Below are 17,807 nucleotides of genomic sequence, written 5' to 3'. Positions count from 1 at the left end.
CAAATCTCCTGTATAACCCCTTTAGAGCTCCAATCAACACTTTTCATTTTGTGCAGCACAATTTCAGAGTATCACTAGAGTGAGTGAGTGAGTGCTTGGGGTTTAACGTCGTACTTAACAATTTTTCAGTCATATGACGACGAAGGAATCCTTCGAGTGTATGTAATGTGCCTCCTTTTTGCAGGATGGATTTCCACCGCTCTTTTATCTAGTATTGCTTCACTGAGACGCCTTACCGAAGGCAAGTAAGCCGCCCCGCACAAGCCAGCCGTTACACTATCACCTTCATGCCAAGCGAGGAAGTTACAACTTCCTCTTTTAAGGCCTCAGGTGTGACTCGACCCAGGATTGACCCTGGATCTACCGCTCCCGAAGCGGACACTCTACCAACTGTGCTATCGGGGCCGGTCAGCATCACTAGAACATCACGCTGAAGACACCATGATGTAAATATGATGCTGACGGTTTAAACTAGAGAGTGAAGATACATCTTGGAATTGCTCACGTTCCCCTCTGCGTTATTGATTTATTAATTCCTATATGGGTGGAGAAAACCATCAACCTTTGTCGGGCATCTGACAAACATCTGAAACTGACTTGAAAGCACAGCCGTATCAGCGAAAGCTGGATTCGAACACGCAACCGCATTGGTCAAAAGTCTGATAATAGCAGTCAGTGAGTCAGAAAAGACCATCTTCCCGTGTGTCCTTCAGTGCTCCATGTGTCATATCGCCCGTATGGTCATTGAACATCTCATTTATCCCCGTCTCAGGAATCAGTTAAATGAGTATCAAGTTATACAGAAACCAACAGTCATCAGTTTTCAGCAATTTTCCACTGTCTGTCTGTAGTACAGACATGACGATTATTTGGAATACTCAGAATAACTATCAGTTAAACGTTAATAATCCATTCAGGACGAAGGGAATAGTACACCTCAGCCGTGGTTTAATTACAGCTGCTGATATAAGCATCATGCATCGATTTTGTGCCCAGTGGTGCTTATTTTCCCTTGCACCTGGGGGCCACATCATTGATTATACCTTCAAATATTAAACTTTCTGACAGTTTACACTGGCAGTGTACAACATTCAACGTACTGACAAGGAAAGAAATCACATGATACCTTTCCAAGTAGTCACATGGACAAAAATTTATTAATACATGTATATTGATGTTTACCAACATGATATACTAGAATCAAAAACAACATGGATTATCTTGCACCTTTAAGAAAAATATTTTTAAGAAGGTCATATCTAATCAATTAAATGCTGCTTGTAAAATAACAGCAATGCATCTTGGTATAGTTTAAGAATATATGGGTACGAGCCACTGACTAATTGGTATTTATCTCCAAGATGTTTTTAATAGGAAAGTAAAAAAAAATAACTTTTATTTTTGTGATGTTCCATAACCGAGATATCGCAGTTCAAAGTATGCAAAATCGCGCACATTGAGAAAATTGAAAGCTCTGCCATGTCGTAAATTTTAACCAATTAGGCATTTCTTTGGCCCCAAATCGTAGCTGTTTCTGTTGACGTCCTCCGAACCTTGATTTGCCTTTTGGGCATATGAGCCTGGGGCACGGGTGACGCGACGTCATATTTTCGGTTTCTGTATCATATCGCCTCCCATGTCTTCGTAATAAACTCCAGATTAAAAGTTGATCAAAGTCACCAAGTTCGCTAGAACAAAGTTGCAATGACCATTTAGCTCTGTTTCTACCTCTCTTCCGAAACTAAGGTTAAATTGTTTGTTGTCTTTTCTTTTAAAATATACGCAGGCAGTCCTATTGATGCCGGGAGTAAACCACCGACTCACAAAAATGTAATCATTTTTTGGTTTAAATGGGCAACAGAAACTGATTGGTGCAAGTCAGCCGCATGAGTCAGAGCCCTTACCATCTAAGCCCTTCTTTCGCCTAGACTCAGCCAAATTTCACATGACTGTCCAGATTACAGATAAAACTCTAAGCGTTAAGACAATTCCTGCACACTTGAGCTGATTTGTTTAATGATATGATTTGATCCATTTTCATATCGATATATGAACACATTTACAGCTCTGAGACTTTCACATCGCTCATAAAACGGTCTTCTGCCTATGTTAACCAGACGAAAGGTTAAAATCACACGTAAAGCCGTCAATGGGAAAAAAAAATGTCCAAAGCCACATTCTCAGAAGACCCGTTTTATGAAAAGAACTGAATTACGATCCCCCCTCCCCCTTTCTCCTTAATCCACAAAAAAAATCTTGGAATGAAAGTTAGTTGCCTTAAAAAGATTCCTAGTTATATAGCCTTAAATGATGTTTCCTATCTTGCACTCTTCCCCAAGTGTCGTGCCCAGGGTCGTAAGCCCCAAGCCCCCAGAAAACAAACTTAATTGCCTGAAATTATGACCAGGATGTCGGGAAGACGTGTAGCATTAGATTCTTCCTGAAAAAAAGTTTATACATAAGATACATGCTAAACATAATAAGGCACAGAGCTGGAAACTCCATCCCACAATGCAAGTAAGCCGTATAAAAATTACCCGAATAACCCTTTAATTATGTGTGTCCATATGAAGCAGCCGTTTAGTCCTCACATTTCAATCCTCATCTGTGACAGAGGATACTGAGATCTCGTATGTCACGGAGTCTTAGTCTTGTCTTAGTGTATGACGTCTGTGAACACCTGTGACTTCTGTCGAACACCAGTGTTAGCCAACAACTTTATCGTCCTTCTCTTTCAGACAGATGACCTGTAACCTCCATCTAATTCCTGTCAAACGGAGAACACTCAACCTCTCATCGTTGTCCTCTTTCAGACAGGTTACTATTGACCTTCACCTGACCTCTGATGACAGGCGTTAAAACGTCAGATCTACCAGATTAACGTGTACCTTCCTCCTTCCGATGAAGATGACGTTTGACGTCATCAGACATCTAGGGTATGACCGGCTATATGTGAGGCTGTATCCTAACCTTTAGCCCACTCTAGTCTGACTGCTGTCTCATTGATATGTCCGAACGTCCATTGCTGTGTGAGACTGTCCGTATCACACGGGTTCATGTAGATATCCTTCCCTTCAGCGTCCGCGTCCAGACATTGGTTACTGACCACATGCTTTAATTGGTGCGTGTCCTACAATACAAGATAAGATGGGAAAAAAAATTGAAAACAACACGCGATTACAGGAGAGGCATAGGAAGAAGATCTATGGAGCTGAAGGGAAACTCGGTTTTAGTGCACCGGGGACATGAAATAAACACCACGAGTGACAAAATAAATGGGAGATTGTATGCTCAATCCCCTACAAGAAATAGGTATACAATTTGCATGACATTTGGAGTCTTTTTGGTGAACTACATGTTCATATCCACTAGATGCGCTGTTGTTATAAAAGATGTAGATGCTTAATCTTTAAGTATAATTATAATGGACCATGAAAACAGTTTGAGACTTGAAAGCTGCCAAATCATAACACAATGATCTTACTTCAGTGGTGTTGTTATGTAGCAGTTTATTTAGAGTTGCCTCCCCTTGAAAGCGTGATTTGAAAAACTACTACATGGAGCATCAAACCAGAGCAAAGACGACAATTAGGTTGTGATAGTTTTCAGCCGCACATTCCAAATTAAGAGAAGATTTATCCACACATACATTATTAAAATGTTTTAAATGTTTCAAACTGATCTTGTTAATTAAGCTGTTAGGTTGCCATATGGGTTCCTCGAGTTCGGCTACTACATTGTTAACCTTCCAAGATAAATAACCTTCTCTGCGCAATCACACTAGGCTGTTTCTGCGAACATCCTCGCCACGTTTACTTTTAGTCTACGAACACATACTTACCACATTAAATTTCCACCACTGGTGCCCTTTCATTCCATGGCAGTTGTAAAGAGACACAGGGGCTTTAGGATTGTATTGTGACACGTCCAAGCACCTGTTTGTTTGTGTAGTCCGCAGGTCCTTGTGCCAGGTCATCTCGAACTCCTGTGTGGGGTTGGGGACACTCAGAAATTAATAGGTTATTTTCACTTTTCATATGATTGGTAGGTTAAGTTGAAACCAAAAATAGCTCACTGATATGACGGAAGTGCTCAAGCGCCTAAACGAGTAATGTAGCGTAAGATGCATTCGGGAATATGTTTATTTTTCAAGAGAGTAAGGCATGCAGGAAATCCATATTGGAAAGATGCACACACTGTGATCGATCTCCTTCTTGTATCAGACTTACCTGCACGCCGCCATTGCCTCCGTCCTTGCTGCATTTCTTGAGTCCAAACCTAAAATTCCAGCCTAAACACTTCCCAGTTCTCATGTGAAGAATCTATACAGCAAAAGTGAAAATTCATTCCATTTTATCTAGTCATGCATCACTGACGCACGCAAGTAAATTTCCTGTACCTTGGCGAGAGCAAAATTTCGAAAAACATGGCAGAAATAATAATTATGTAGAGTCTGAAATATATTTTACAAACATGTATTATTATGACGTTTTCGGTCTTTTATCGATATATACCAATAACCACGCTGTTACTATTATATATCACTGCGTTATAAGCATTTGAACTCCACCTTTATCACCATCATCTGGGATGTGATACATTTGTGATTGATCTTGTAATTATAGCTTACCTCCCCATAGGCAATTGGTTTGGGCTCTACAGGTGGGTAATAATTGGGCAGGTCAAAGGCCACTTCCTTCATGAACCATTCGAATGGTTTGCACTGGAGTTTGCTCCGAATCGCCAGCTGAGCGGAAAGGTCGCCGGCGTCTATCTGTCTGCAGTATGGCCGTCGCTGATATAGGTACTCCTTATACTCGTCCATCCATACCTCAGCCACACGCTTGAAATTCTACACATGAAACTTTTATTTGAGTGATCTGTACTATTTCTGCATAAAATGACATATGATAATCATGAGGCCTTGCCTTTGTATTAAGAAGAACAGAAAACAGATTTAAATTAAGCTCAATTTTTTTCTAATTTAATGTCAGTTCTAAAAGAAAGTATATTTAATATTTGTCGTGTAAAATTTGCAAGGTTTGAGAGACATGGAGAAAGTAGTTTCTGTGCTCTCTTCACAGTTACTCCTTGTGGCTCTTTGTCATAGTCTCCGGCCGTAAGTGGGAAGGTCTGCCAGCAACCTGCGGATGATCGTGGGTTTCCCCCGGGCTGTGCCCGGTTTCCTCCCACCATAATGCTGGCCGCCGTCGTATAAGTGAAATATTCTTGAGTACGGCGTAAAACGCCAATCAAATAAATAAATAAATAAATCTTTGTCATAGTCATCATTCCAGTAAGTATTATCCCCAGGAACACTCGATCAAATCAAATTTAAACGATGACAAAAAAGCATGCCATACATTCCTGAGACGGTAAAAAACCTCCGCTGTTAGTTTTGTTAAAGTGAAGCAAAACAAAACAGTGAAGTAAAGTGTCGATGGACCATATAGGTCATTCTTGATATCAGTGGTGTAAACCGAGTTTTCAACTCTGAATGAAATTCTTGAGTGACAATGTCGTTTCCTGCACAAAATCTACCAGGTTCTGTCCAGTTTCCTCCCACCATAATGTTGGTCGCCGTTATATAATTAAGTGAAGTATTCCTGAATGCGACGTAAAACACCAATCAGATAAATAAATGCATTAAATTTCCTGCACAAAAAGTTTTGAGAAGTTGATGGCATTAAAGGCTGACCTTGCCTACAGAGCCGAGGCTGAAGGGAGCATATTTCCTGTAGACATGACCGACCCTGGAACAAGGGACGTCAACCATCAACCCGTGACACTGCCAGATCTGTGGAGATAAAGCAACTTAAAATGGGAGAAAATGTGAAAATAAAAAATTTAACACGGTCAACTTGTTTCTCCTTATAATTAATTCCCGAATAGTCACGTCACAATAATTTCAAATTCGAATCGCACGATCCTTCATTTGAAGGGTTCTATCCAAAAGCAAACACGGCTTGTCCACTGAAACGCGCGCTCCTATCTTTTCCCATAATCGTTGCTTTTTGTCTGTCTAGAGCATTCTAAAACAATTTTTTTTAATTTGTGAACTACAAGTCAAACAAATCTTCTTGTGTAATTTTGTGGGCTTGGAAGTTCCTACCGCCGAAAATGTATAAACAAATCTCGACAAGATGTCTATCAAAAAAGCATAAGCCTAGCGATAAACCGAGCTAACCCACAGCTCGGCACACTGGCCACCAGAAATGAATGAGAGGACACCAGATATACAAGTCATGAAAGACGTTACTGGTAATGTAAGATATGAATGACAGGACACCAGATATACAAGTCATAAAAGACGTTACTGGTAATGTAAGAAATGAAAACTATAAATTCACTGTTAAAGACTACATGCAGCAGATATTCGATCCAACCATTTTGCTACCGAGCGATCGCCAAGATTTATATCTGCATAAAGAGCAAACAGGCCAGCATAATACAAATTATTCTTGTAAAAATATATAGATACTTTCAGCTGGTTTACCTTGAATGATAGTTCATACTGCTCTCCTCCCCAAGTGTCAAGGCCAGGGTCATAACCGCCAAGCTCCCAGAAAAAGTCCTTGTCGATTGCAAATAAGCCTCCTGCCATTACTGGGCTCCTGATTAAGTATAGGAGCGAGATGAATATGAAATTCATATTTTGACGGCGCACAGTCAAACGCACCTCGTCCATTAACGACATCATAGCGGAGAATTTTCACAAAGAAGTCTATCCTGATGTAGACATCTTCGTTGCTCGTGAAGACAAAGGGACATTCTCCTATCTCCCGATTCGTTCAAGACTTTTGTCACTTTGTCAATAAATGTATACCACTTATGGCGCGTGCTTCGCCAAGCATGTGTTCTTGGGAAGTTTTTTTCTACAGCAGAAACTTCTTGAAGCGAAATGAAGCCTTGAAATGAAGCCTATGGCTGGCTGAAACACTATCCTTAAGCAATCTGTCGCCAAGACACAATTTGGAAAGCAAACACAGATAGCTTAGTATATGCTTTACAGTTCAGTTCTCCCTGCCTAGATAAGTAGGCGAGATTGTCTTAATCTGTTGGTGAAAGGAATACACCGTTTCTTCAAAGATGAAAGTCATTCACACAATTCAAAAATGCATGTTTTACCGTCATTATTCCTACATGCAGCTGCAACGGATTTGCTTAGTAGGTAAGAATGTCGAACTCAGATTATTTCTAACTTACGTGATTTCTGGTGAATAAGGTTATTTTCTAGAACATTACTATAACACTCTGTATGTTACACAAAACCTTACTTAAAGGGTTCTGACGGATGCTTCAAATCTTCGGGTAAAAGTGGAATTCGCTTGTATAAAAAGTTCCAGTCAAATGCACCCCGAGCACCCTCGTCCTGAGCGCTGTATGCAAACGTCTCGTAGCTAATGACATCAATGAAAGGGCAGGTAACTGTTTTCCGGTTTAGGGCAATGGGTTCTGATGATTAAAACAAACAACAACACAAGACCAAATGTATATATGCATCGATCCTGCATAACCGGGATATCACAGTTCAAAGTAGGCATAATCGCACACTTTGAGAGAATCGAAAGCCATAATCGCACATTTTGAGAGAATCGAAAGCGCCGCCATGTAATCAAGTTTGATCAATCAGTCGGGTACAGGGTTTACCTTTTAACAATATGTGCGATATCTTGTTTCCCTTACATGACGCACCCGATGGTCTCGGTGGAGGTCCACATTATAACTAGATTTATTGAGTTACCATCAGAAAATATATGACCTGTTTCCACTCCTCTACCCGAAAACCTCAGGTTATATTATCTGTTGCTTTCTCTTTTAAAAAATTAGCATCCTAAATAGGCCTAAATTATACAGATCAGAAATATATTACCATTTAATGCATCAAAACATCAAAAACACTGCTAATGATTATATTTTTTAGCTAGAGTACTTACCACATTCATCGCTATCAAAATACTATATTCATAAATTGTAAGCCTTTCAGCCCTGGATTCAACAATTATATATGTATTGTTAATGCGCATTATGTTAGAAACTTTCTCAATCTAAAAACACTCTGAAGTATCACATTTGGAAAATACATATCACCAAACACTTCTATAACCTGTTGTAGGCAACAGTCCCTGAATTCGCCAAAGTCGCGGAGGAATAATATATCCCTCGGAGTTATCAGGTCTTACCTAGCAGCGGAGGGAGCCAGTTAGTGTTAGCCTCCACGTGAGAGTCTAAAAAGATGAGCACGTCCCCCGTGGCAGCACGGGCACCCAGCAGTCGGGTGCGAATCAACCCCTCTCGTTTCTCGGCACGTAGCACCTTGACTTTGTCAAATTTACTCTTCATATAGTACTCCAGTTGAGCTCCCAAAAATTCTGCAATCAACAGACAATCTCAATTGAGCCGATCATGCATACCCTTGGTAATGTGGTCACAAGTTCGAATCCATCTCTCGCTTTTTCAGTTCCGCCATTATCAAGAACTTTGCCTGGTATCCGACGAAGGGCAGTGGTTTACTTCGGTTTCGAATAAACGTCTTACAAGGGAAAAATTCTTGAGAGTGGCGTCCAACACGAAATAAATAAATACATAAAATGAAGACCTACGCAAATCATGAAAGATTTGTCTAATAAAATGCGGACATTCCATAAAATTCTGGAACTAGAAAAACTTTTGAACCTTGAGGGAAGAAAAGGGTAACACTATAAATTGACATTTATTAGCTGCATGGTGGCAAAAGTGTGTGTGATCTGACCGACCACACTGGATTGCTTCACTCCTTGTTAATTTGGACGCGTGTTCGAATCCAACTCTCGCTTAATCTATTGTTGAATTCATCGACAAGTCTTTCTTTACTATCAGAGTTGTTATCTACTTACCTTGAATTTGAAGTCACTAATTACAGTGTTCAATATATTCACTAACCTTTATTGCTGAAGTCATCCGCCAGGATTACTTCATGAAGAAGATGTGCGGGAGATCTGTTGATTACACTGTGAACTGTTCTTAAGAGTGTGGTCCAGTGTTCGTTGTAGAATGGTATGATAATACTTGCTCTGGGGAGCTTCCTCGGGTATTTCTTATTTTTACACCTGATACAAAAGAATCAGAATATGGAATTGTAAAACCGAAGAAATGCCCTGCCCAGTGCAACGATTCAAGCAAGGTCATGACTAGGTGGAATCCAGTGCTGGCAGGGAGACGTACGTAAAGGTACATAATGTATACCCTAGTCAGTCATGTGGGACGAAATGGCAGTCATCAGGTATCGCCCTTATTTTACTTATTACGTAACTTATACACATAGAAGAGTGTTGTTATCTTTGTGTGAATTTGTTTTCCTCGCATATGTATGTATACAGTAATGTTTGCCGATATCATCGTGTAAGTGCCGTCAAGCCAACTGGACTGCCAATCACAAAAGGCGCAGAGGAAGGCGCATATTTTGATGTTTGCCGCCGTGGTAGGTATAAACAAAGTACAGTGTGTATATGCAAGAGGCCCGTTAATGGTGTCGATTTCGATAGAATTCTGTTCTTAATATTTACAGGAGCCGGGCAACAAATAGTGAGCCTAGGGCAGTTAACGAAGTTCATTCGTGGGAGAACATCGAGCGTCTTCTAGCGATCAGAAGATATTATGGTGCGAAGTGACAGCTATATACTCATGTGGGATTTTTGTGATCTTGTGTTTTACTTCGTGTTATAATCCAGGGCACGGAATGTCTGGCTGCGAAATTGTTGGCTAGAGACCTTTTAGCAGTAATACTATGCCAAAAGTGAGTTGGAATTATTAAAGATTCCAGGTTTCCAGTTCATTCCATGAGCATTCATGTGATGCTGTACCAGTGGAATTACAGAACGACTGCCTCCTTGACCTTGGTTATTGAAATTGTGACCAACGGTGGATTGACCCGGTGTTTTCTTATTCTAGGAAACGAACTTTGTGACTGGACATTCAAAACGGCTGAATCCAGTTTGGTAACGTTTTCACAACATTCTGAAGTAAACTGTTCGTACGTTTACATGAATGTGTTTGTAACCATTTTATATCTATTTGCTATACGTGTATGTATTCGTGTATTATTTTTACAGGTCCCGACAAATCAATGTATCTCTAGTGGAAATATCAGAACACACTGAAGCATACATTGTTAAATTAGGTTTGACCCCGTGTTGAAATCCACATAATTGATTATTGATTAAGACAGACATCTGCTTACCTTTAGTTCACATTTGAACTATTTGTATTTAACGTTATACGGGATCACAACAGTATTCATATCGGGGAACCACATAAATCATGACCACATTTTATATATGTGATCTGTAACACACAATAAACAATGTTGCTTTATACCTGATATACACATCACGAACACTTATTGCTGTCCACTTTAAAAAAAACAACAAAAAAACAAAACAAACGGAAAGCTGTTAGCAGATGCTATCACTTACTCTGGGTGCCGTATATCAGCCAGTGACCTCTCGACTGAGATCTTATCGCTAATCCAGGCATTGAAACCGTTAGGGTTGAAGAGAGACTGCATTTTGGCTTTCTCCTCACCATCAGGGGAGATAATGACCGCCTGTCCCTGCTCTCCCGCACCTATACCAACATCAGAGGCAAGGGAGAAACTGATTGGTTATATATGCATAGCTAATTTGATATATGCTTACGTGTATAGGAATAATTGGATTATATATATATATATATATATATATATATATATATATATATATATAGTGAGTACGCACGGCACAAATATTAAGAATGGTAATAAGTAAATAAAAACAAATAAAGATGGTTTGAGGTGAAACAGACATGGATGATTTTAGTTTAGAAATAATTTCCATATGCAAAGTCGTGTTGTTCTGAACATTATCAGCCAATGACACCATGGACACAAATTTGTACCTATGGTATACGTATGACTGAACACTTCACTGAAGTGTTAAGGGCTACACACATGCTAAATATGTTCACGATCATTGCAATGTGATATTTTGGGCCCACGCCTAGAGAGATGAGGAACTGATTGTTTTACATGGGATGTAGGTTACTTACACTTCCGGTAGTTATATAGTCACTTCAACTGAATGCAAATTCAGGTGGCCAAATTCTACTATCTAGATATTTTTCCAGACTCTGTGTTGCCCAAACATAAAATATTTCTTAAACTGAAATTTTCCAAACGATATGATAACATGAGTTTGAAGTGACACTCGTTGTCAAAGTGTTATTTTGAACATGCAAAGATATGAATGTTTTTCACTGGGTGGACTACCCATTTGAACAAAATTGAAACTAAATATTCCGGCTACAGTTGCATTTGTTCTGGGTACAAAGAGCAGGCCAGGTGTTTAAAAAACTAGAAAAATTACAGTATATGGGTGTTAAGGTGATGCGTTAGATAGCGAGTTGCGTACCTTTGCGGTGTTTGTCTATCGCTATCTGCTTATAGTCATGCCAGTCGATCTTCTCCAGAGGGTCCTCAACCTAAAAGACGATATAGAAATGCCAATCGAATTTACAGTGTATTTTCTTCATTCTTCAGGTAAGTCAATTCAGGTGACTGGGACAGTGAATGTCGTTTGACGTAGACTACGCTCCTGCATCATGGCATTCCTCCTCATATTTTAGACATTCCGAATAATAACATTGTTACACGTGCTTTAGAAAAAAAAAACGACATCTTGCTTGGGGTTTGAGTTTTCAGATGGTTACATCAATGTCCATCTCTGCTACTCGACCTGCCACAGTGAATGATGCACATCTCTTAATTGGTTGTCTGTACGTACTTGACGAACACCGGTTGCTTAGCCCGGACACGCCGGCTTAGTCAGTCTAAACTTAACAGCTGTCATAAGGCCAAAGCGAGAATATTTTGACTTGGAGAACAAGTCATTGCAAAATGATCCGACCTTATCCTAATGTATTAAGCAGAATAAATTGTGGAATCTCAAGTTTTCAGAGCAGTGACGACAGCATGATAACTGGCAACCGGTGAAAAACGGCCTCTTGTCAGTTTACTTAGGTGAAGGTTTTATGCTAACTGTAAATGCTTAAATGGTAGCAAATAACAAAAAGCAATGCAGCGTTAAATGCAATTTATCAGATACCATATGTTAAATTTACCATTGAATTTAATATTACCCCTTGCGGAGGGAATGAAACAGAAGAGGAGTCAACCCCCTTCCATGGGGCCCTCTGAGGGGCGCCCTGAGGGGCGCTCTGGCTTATTGATTACAGTGTGGGTCGAACTGTCACATTGAAACAGTAACACACGTTGTCTAGCTATCACAGGCCGCGATCTACCATTTACGTTAAATCTGACGTCAGCTGTTCTGAAATGAAGCCCCTGTTTGAAGCCAACTAAAGCAAACTGGCGACTAGTTACGCCATCTGTCGACAATTCAAAGTCGATCAGTTAATGTAAACGAACTTGTCAATTATCTTGGGAGGTTATGTAATCGACGATGCGTATGGCTATAGCCTACACAAGTATATAGTGTAACATACTGATAGACAAGCACAAATATGGGGCAAATGCTCACACATATAAGTGACATACAGCACTCCGACAGACATGCAAGCATGCACAAATACAGACAGCTAGAGGTATATGCTGAGACAGACATGCAAGCATGTACAAACATACAGACACGGGCATATGCTACATGCAGACAGGAATATATTCTGAGACAGCCATGCAAGCATGTACACATACAGACACGGGTATATGCTGTGACACACATGCAAGCATGTACAAATATACAGAATGTTAGACATACAGTACTCAGACAGACATGCAGGCATGTACACATACAGACAGGGTATATTCTGAGACCGACATGCAGGCATGTACACATACAGACACGGGTATATTCTGAGACAAACATGCAAGCATGTACAAGTATACATAAAGACATACAGTACTCAGACAGACATGCAGGCATGTACACGAATCCACAGAGGTATATTTTGAGACAGACAGATATACAGTACACAGACAGATATGTAGGCATATGCACGCAACCAGAGATTTATATGCTCAGACAAGCATGCTGGCATGTACGGTGACTGAGAGCCAAACAGCGCAGTTAGGTAGTCAGGCAGACATATACACATATACAGACAGAGTTGAGTATGCAGAAACAAACTTGAGGTGCAAAGGAAACATTAATGAACATGAAATATATATCAGATGAAAGACCATTCAACATTGTCCAGGAATATAGTTCGATTTAGTTTTTAGAATTTTTCCAACCGAGTAAAATGTTTATAAAATATCATGTTCTACAGTGGTCTTTAGTGACCCAGGGGGTATCGGCGACGTCACTTACACAGTTTTCCTTGAAACAGTTCGTTTCACGGTCCATTGGGCAAATGCATTCATAGATATATAAGTTTATGCATTTAGAGCGATAGAATCTAGCGGCCTGTGTGTGTTAAGAGGCAAAAATGTGATGCTACGTTATTTGCCCACATATGGTCAGATAAAGTCACTACAGATTCAAAAGTTCCAAACGCATTTTACTGAGATGAAAAAAAAAAAAAATTCGAAAAAAAAAAAAAAATAAATCCCACTATTTTTGTGGATAGTTTTAATGGGCTTTCATCTTTCAGGAACTTTACGTTAGCATTTTCTCTGTCGTGATGCACATACACAAACACAGAAATGACAGAGGTATGTTGGTCTACCCAGTCAGGCATTCAGGCATGGTCTCGTATACAGAGAGGTACATACTGAGGAAAACTCGCAGACATGAAGTACTCAAACTGGCATGCAGGTATGTATAGCCTACATGTATAGAAACTTTCAATACATAAGATAAGCATGACGGAATGCACAAATATAGGCCTACATACAATGCATGCACAGGTCTGGCTGTAAGTGGGAAGGTCTGCCAAGGACAGACGTGGTCGTGGGATTCCTCTAACCATAATGCTGGCCGCCGTCGTATAAGTCGTATAAATAGTCGGCGTAAAAGACCAAATAAGTAAAGAAATAAACAGACATGTTGGCATACACACACATATATATAGACACGGGCGACAGTACTCAGACATGCATGTAGGCTAAACACAGAGACATACAGTATCCTGACAGACATGCAGGGATGTACACATAGATACAGACATGGCCATACAGTACTCAGACATGCATGTAGGTTATCTACTAAGAGAGACATACAGTATTCTGACAGACATGCTGGCATGTATACAGACATGGACATACAGTACTCAGACATGCATGTATACATATACTGAGACAGACATACAGTATCCTGACAGACACGCAGGCTCGTACACATGTATACAGACAAAGACATACCTGGTCCTCATTAGAAGGCAGTTTGTCCTTCACGGGTAACTTTTTCTGGACTTTTAAGGCCCCATCAGATTCCCTGGGAGCCTGTTCACATAGATACAGACATGGAAAATACAGTTATCAGACATGCATGTAGGCTACATATAGAGAGAGACAGACAGTATTCTGACGGACATGCAGGCATGTTCACATAGATACAGACATGGACATACAGTAATCAGACATGCATGTATACATATACTGAGACAGACATACAGTATCCTGACAGACACGCAGGCTCGTACACATGTATACAGACAAAGACATACCTGGTCCTCATTAGAAGGCAGTTTGTCCTTCACGGGTAACTTTTTCTGGACTTTTAAGGCCCCATCAGATTCCCTGGGAGCCTGTGGCATACCCAGCTCATTTCCTAAGTCAGCGCGAGGGCCCTCACTCCCAATCATTGCCACGAGGATTCGTAAGATCATTAGAAACAACGTCGCTACTACCATATACTTAAGTACGATCACTGAGTTTCGTCTCATGATGCCGCAGACTTATCGTAATGACAGTAATAAGTTTACAAGTACACATAGGCCAAAGGTACGCATCCGTATAGACGACATCTGGACGTTTTACTGTCCGCGAAATCAGAGCTATAGGCCATCAGGTTAACATCCTGCACGACCTGTACACGTATATGTCATAAGGGACGTTTTCCCACCACATAAATGTGACATGCATGCATATGTGAATCTCTTCTATTGATTTGCCACGAGGACCACTGGTCGAAACCTACAGCGAGTGTTCAATAGGCGACCTTTTCCGCTTAAAGTTAACAGTTATCGTTACACAGTAACGACACCTGTGTGGGTCGGAGTGGGAGATGGGGGTGGGGGATGGGGGCGCTTAGAGACAAACGCTGCCCTCTGCTCACTCCGCAGAGAAATACGTCTCGGGAAATCAAATCTAGGACACGTTTCCCACATGACAGTATTAATTCATTTATTTATTTATTTGATACGTGTTTTACGCCGTGTTCAAGAATATTTCACTTATACGACGGTGCCCAGCAATATGGTGTGCTGGGCTTGAACTCATCGCGACCGCAATGGCCAGAGGCCGCGCTGGCCCCCAGTTGACAGTAACACTATTTCTGACACATACGTAATTACACATGTAGTTACAGTCGGTGTAGTTACTTAACCCAGAAACGCGGAACAAACATGGTTCACATCGTTTTTTTTTTTCAGTTCTATTTCTTTTGCAATGCATACAGAGAATGAAACAAAAACAAAAAACTATTTTGCCAACACGGGAGAAATTTTTTCTCTCCCTCATTAGCGTGATTAGTCTGCTGGAGAAAACGGGAATATAGCCTATTTCCTAAAATAAATTTCACGGGAAATTAATGTACAGTTAAATTAATTGATTAACGGTGGGAATTAATTTCCTCAGACGTTTATTAGCCAATCAGAAGCAATTATCTCAAATATCAGAATTTTGTTTGCTGGCTAAATACTTTCCTCCGTAATTAAATTCTCCCCTTTTTTCTCCAGGAGACAAACACAGAAAAGAAACTATATCTCTATAACTTGGGAACATCAATTTCCCCCCGAGCAGCCAATAGGAAATTATTATTCTCAATATTACCATTTTGATTGGTAGTTGGGGAAATAATTCTTCTCGCGTTAGCAGAAGTTTTTTATTCTCTTTTTTAAATGGCCAATAAAAAAGAATTTAAAAAACTATGTCCCTTCCGCGTTTCCTTCCCTAAACGTGCGATTAAAATCACGATTAATTCATGAACTTCGACCTACACTGCCCTTCCCAAAATGTCTGAACTCGCGTGGAATAATATTTGGACAGAATGCCTAAAAGAAAGGAAGTCGCTTCAGTTTTCGATTCGTTAAGGTAATTAGCAACTTTATCTGCAAAATACTGATGTTTTTTAGAGCGACAAGCTAAAGTGTTGTACAGCTGCATCCTATTACATGATACCAAACCCGAAATTATTGGGCGAAATTATAAAATTTTTGGTTTAATTGTTGCTTAACACATTCTTGATGGCAGTGGCGTAAACAGGCGTAAAACATCGATATTTGGGAGGCTCTTCAGTTGTGATCTCTTGTACGGGTGAGTAAAAATGTCGCCAGTCAACTTCATGCAAGACCACACAGGAGAGTATCGTCCACCACTTATCGCCACTAAGACCTGTCCGAGAAAAGGACTTTGCCCACGTAGAAATATGCCATCCAATCGTGTGACAGAATGTCCATCAACAACACGTGAAACAACAGAATTTTCTCCCAAAAGTAACAGCTCTTTATTCACTATATACACTGGTTTTAGTAACATTAAATTTGGCAATATATGAATTGTATGAACAACAGCACATGAAGTCTGTCCAAAATCTGTTGTATCAAATAACCATTCATTCGGAACCAGCCAGCTTCATAAGTACAATAAGGATCGGGCATGCAAGAATACTTCCGAGAACACTGCGCTGGACTATCCAATGGAATAGATGATCATACAGGCGCAAGCAATTGCATACCACCACCTACTCGGGCAGCATAACACTTTGTCCTCAAAAAAAAAAAAAAAAAAAAAAAAAAAAGAAGTTCGATCTCCTGCAGTTTGATATGTAGCATGTTTTGTGTATTCACATGCCGTATTTGCAAGATTTTGCCCCATTCAACTGTTCATCTAACTGTATATAAAAGACACAGGCTATTTATTTATATGATTGGTGTTATACGCCGTATTCAAGAATATATCACTAATACGCCAGCATTGTGGTGGGGGAACCCAGGCAGACCCCGGGGGAAACCACAGGCTATTGCCAGTATATCTAATGAAAGGCAAATAATGCAGGCGATGTTGACCACTTGGTGTAATTTGAAATTTTGATGATGTCAAAATGGTAAAGTGTAAATGCTACAGTCATTCAGATGACGCTCATACTCCGCGATGATCTATTAAGTGTGAGAAATGGGCTTCTTGTGAAATGGAGGTACAAGTACATGTAGCAAAGTCGTTCAGCTAAATACATATTGGCATGTTTTATCCAGTTATTTGCTTTTATCCACTGCTTCAAGTTTTTATTATTTTTTTTTTTGTTGGGGGGGATGGGGGGCGCACCGTACTGAAGAGTATTTCACTCATACGACGGCGGCCAGCATTATGGTGGAAGGACATTGCTTAATGTGTGAGGGTTGTACAAGCCCCACAAGCTAACAATTTTTAAGTTTACGGTGCTTCTGATTAGTTTGTTGAAATGTACGCAGGTTTCATTAAAACACTAATTAATACAATTAAACTAAAAAAATTGGGTTAATGAGCACTGTACATCTAATTGTAGAGTCTAGATAATTATTACGATCAACTGAAAATGATTTCAATATAATTAGTGGGTTTTTTCATACAGCTCAATCCCCGACAGAATGGTATAACGACAATTAACAGTTGGACATGTCATGGATCAAAAAAT

The 17,807-nt window shown here is 40.0% G+C and overlaps 1 protein-coding gene across 1 annotated transcript; it reads right to left on the bottom strand.

Annotated features, from left to right (window-relative positions):
• Positions 1 to 1,229: 1,229 nt before the first annotated feature.
• On the bottom strand, positions 1,230 to 14,778 carry LOC135473502 (putative polypeptide N-acetylgalactosaminyltransferase 10). Its single transcript, XM_064753353.1, has 13 exons — positions 14,641 to 14,778; positions 14,336 to 14,416; positions 11,427 to 11,496; positions 10,455 to 10,605; positions 8,923 to 9,089; positions 8,184 to 8,372; positions 7,278 to 7,455; positions 6,497 to 6,614; positions 5,699 to 5,797; positions 4,631 to 4,852; positions 4,230 to 4,322; positions 3,842 to 3,985; positions 1,230 to 3,130 (listed from the first exon to the last, which is right to left on the bottom strand). The coding sequence occupies exons 1-13, from the start codon at positions 14,776 to 14,778 to the stop codon at positions 2,966 to 2,968; spliced, it is 1,815 nt and encodes a 604-aa protein (XP_064609423.1). The 3' UTR covers positions 1,230 to 2,965.
• Between the last annotated feature and the right edge of the window lie 3,029 nt (positions 14,779 to 17,807).

Source organism: Liolophura sinensis, chromosome 8 (assembly GCF_032854445.1).
Source record: "Liolophura sinensis isolate JHLJ2023 chromosome 8, CUHK_Ljap_v2, whole genome shotgun sequence".
NCBI lineage: Eukaryota > Metazoa > Mollusca > Polyplacophora > Chitonida > Chitonidae > Liolophura > Liolophura sinensis.
Note: the sequence above shows the minus strand (reverse complement) of the source record. Positions and strands in the feature narration are given on the sequence as shown.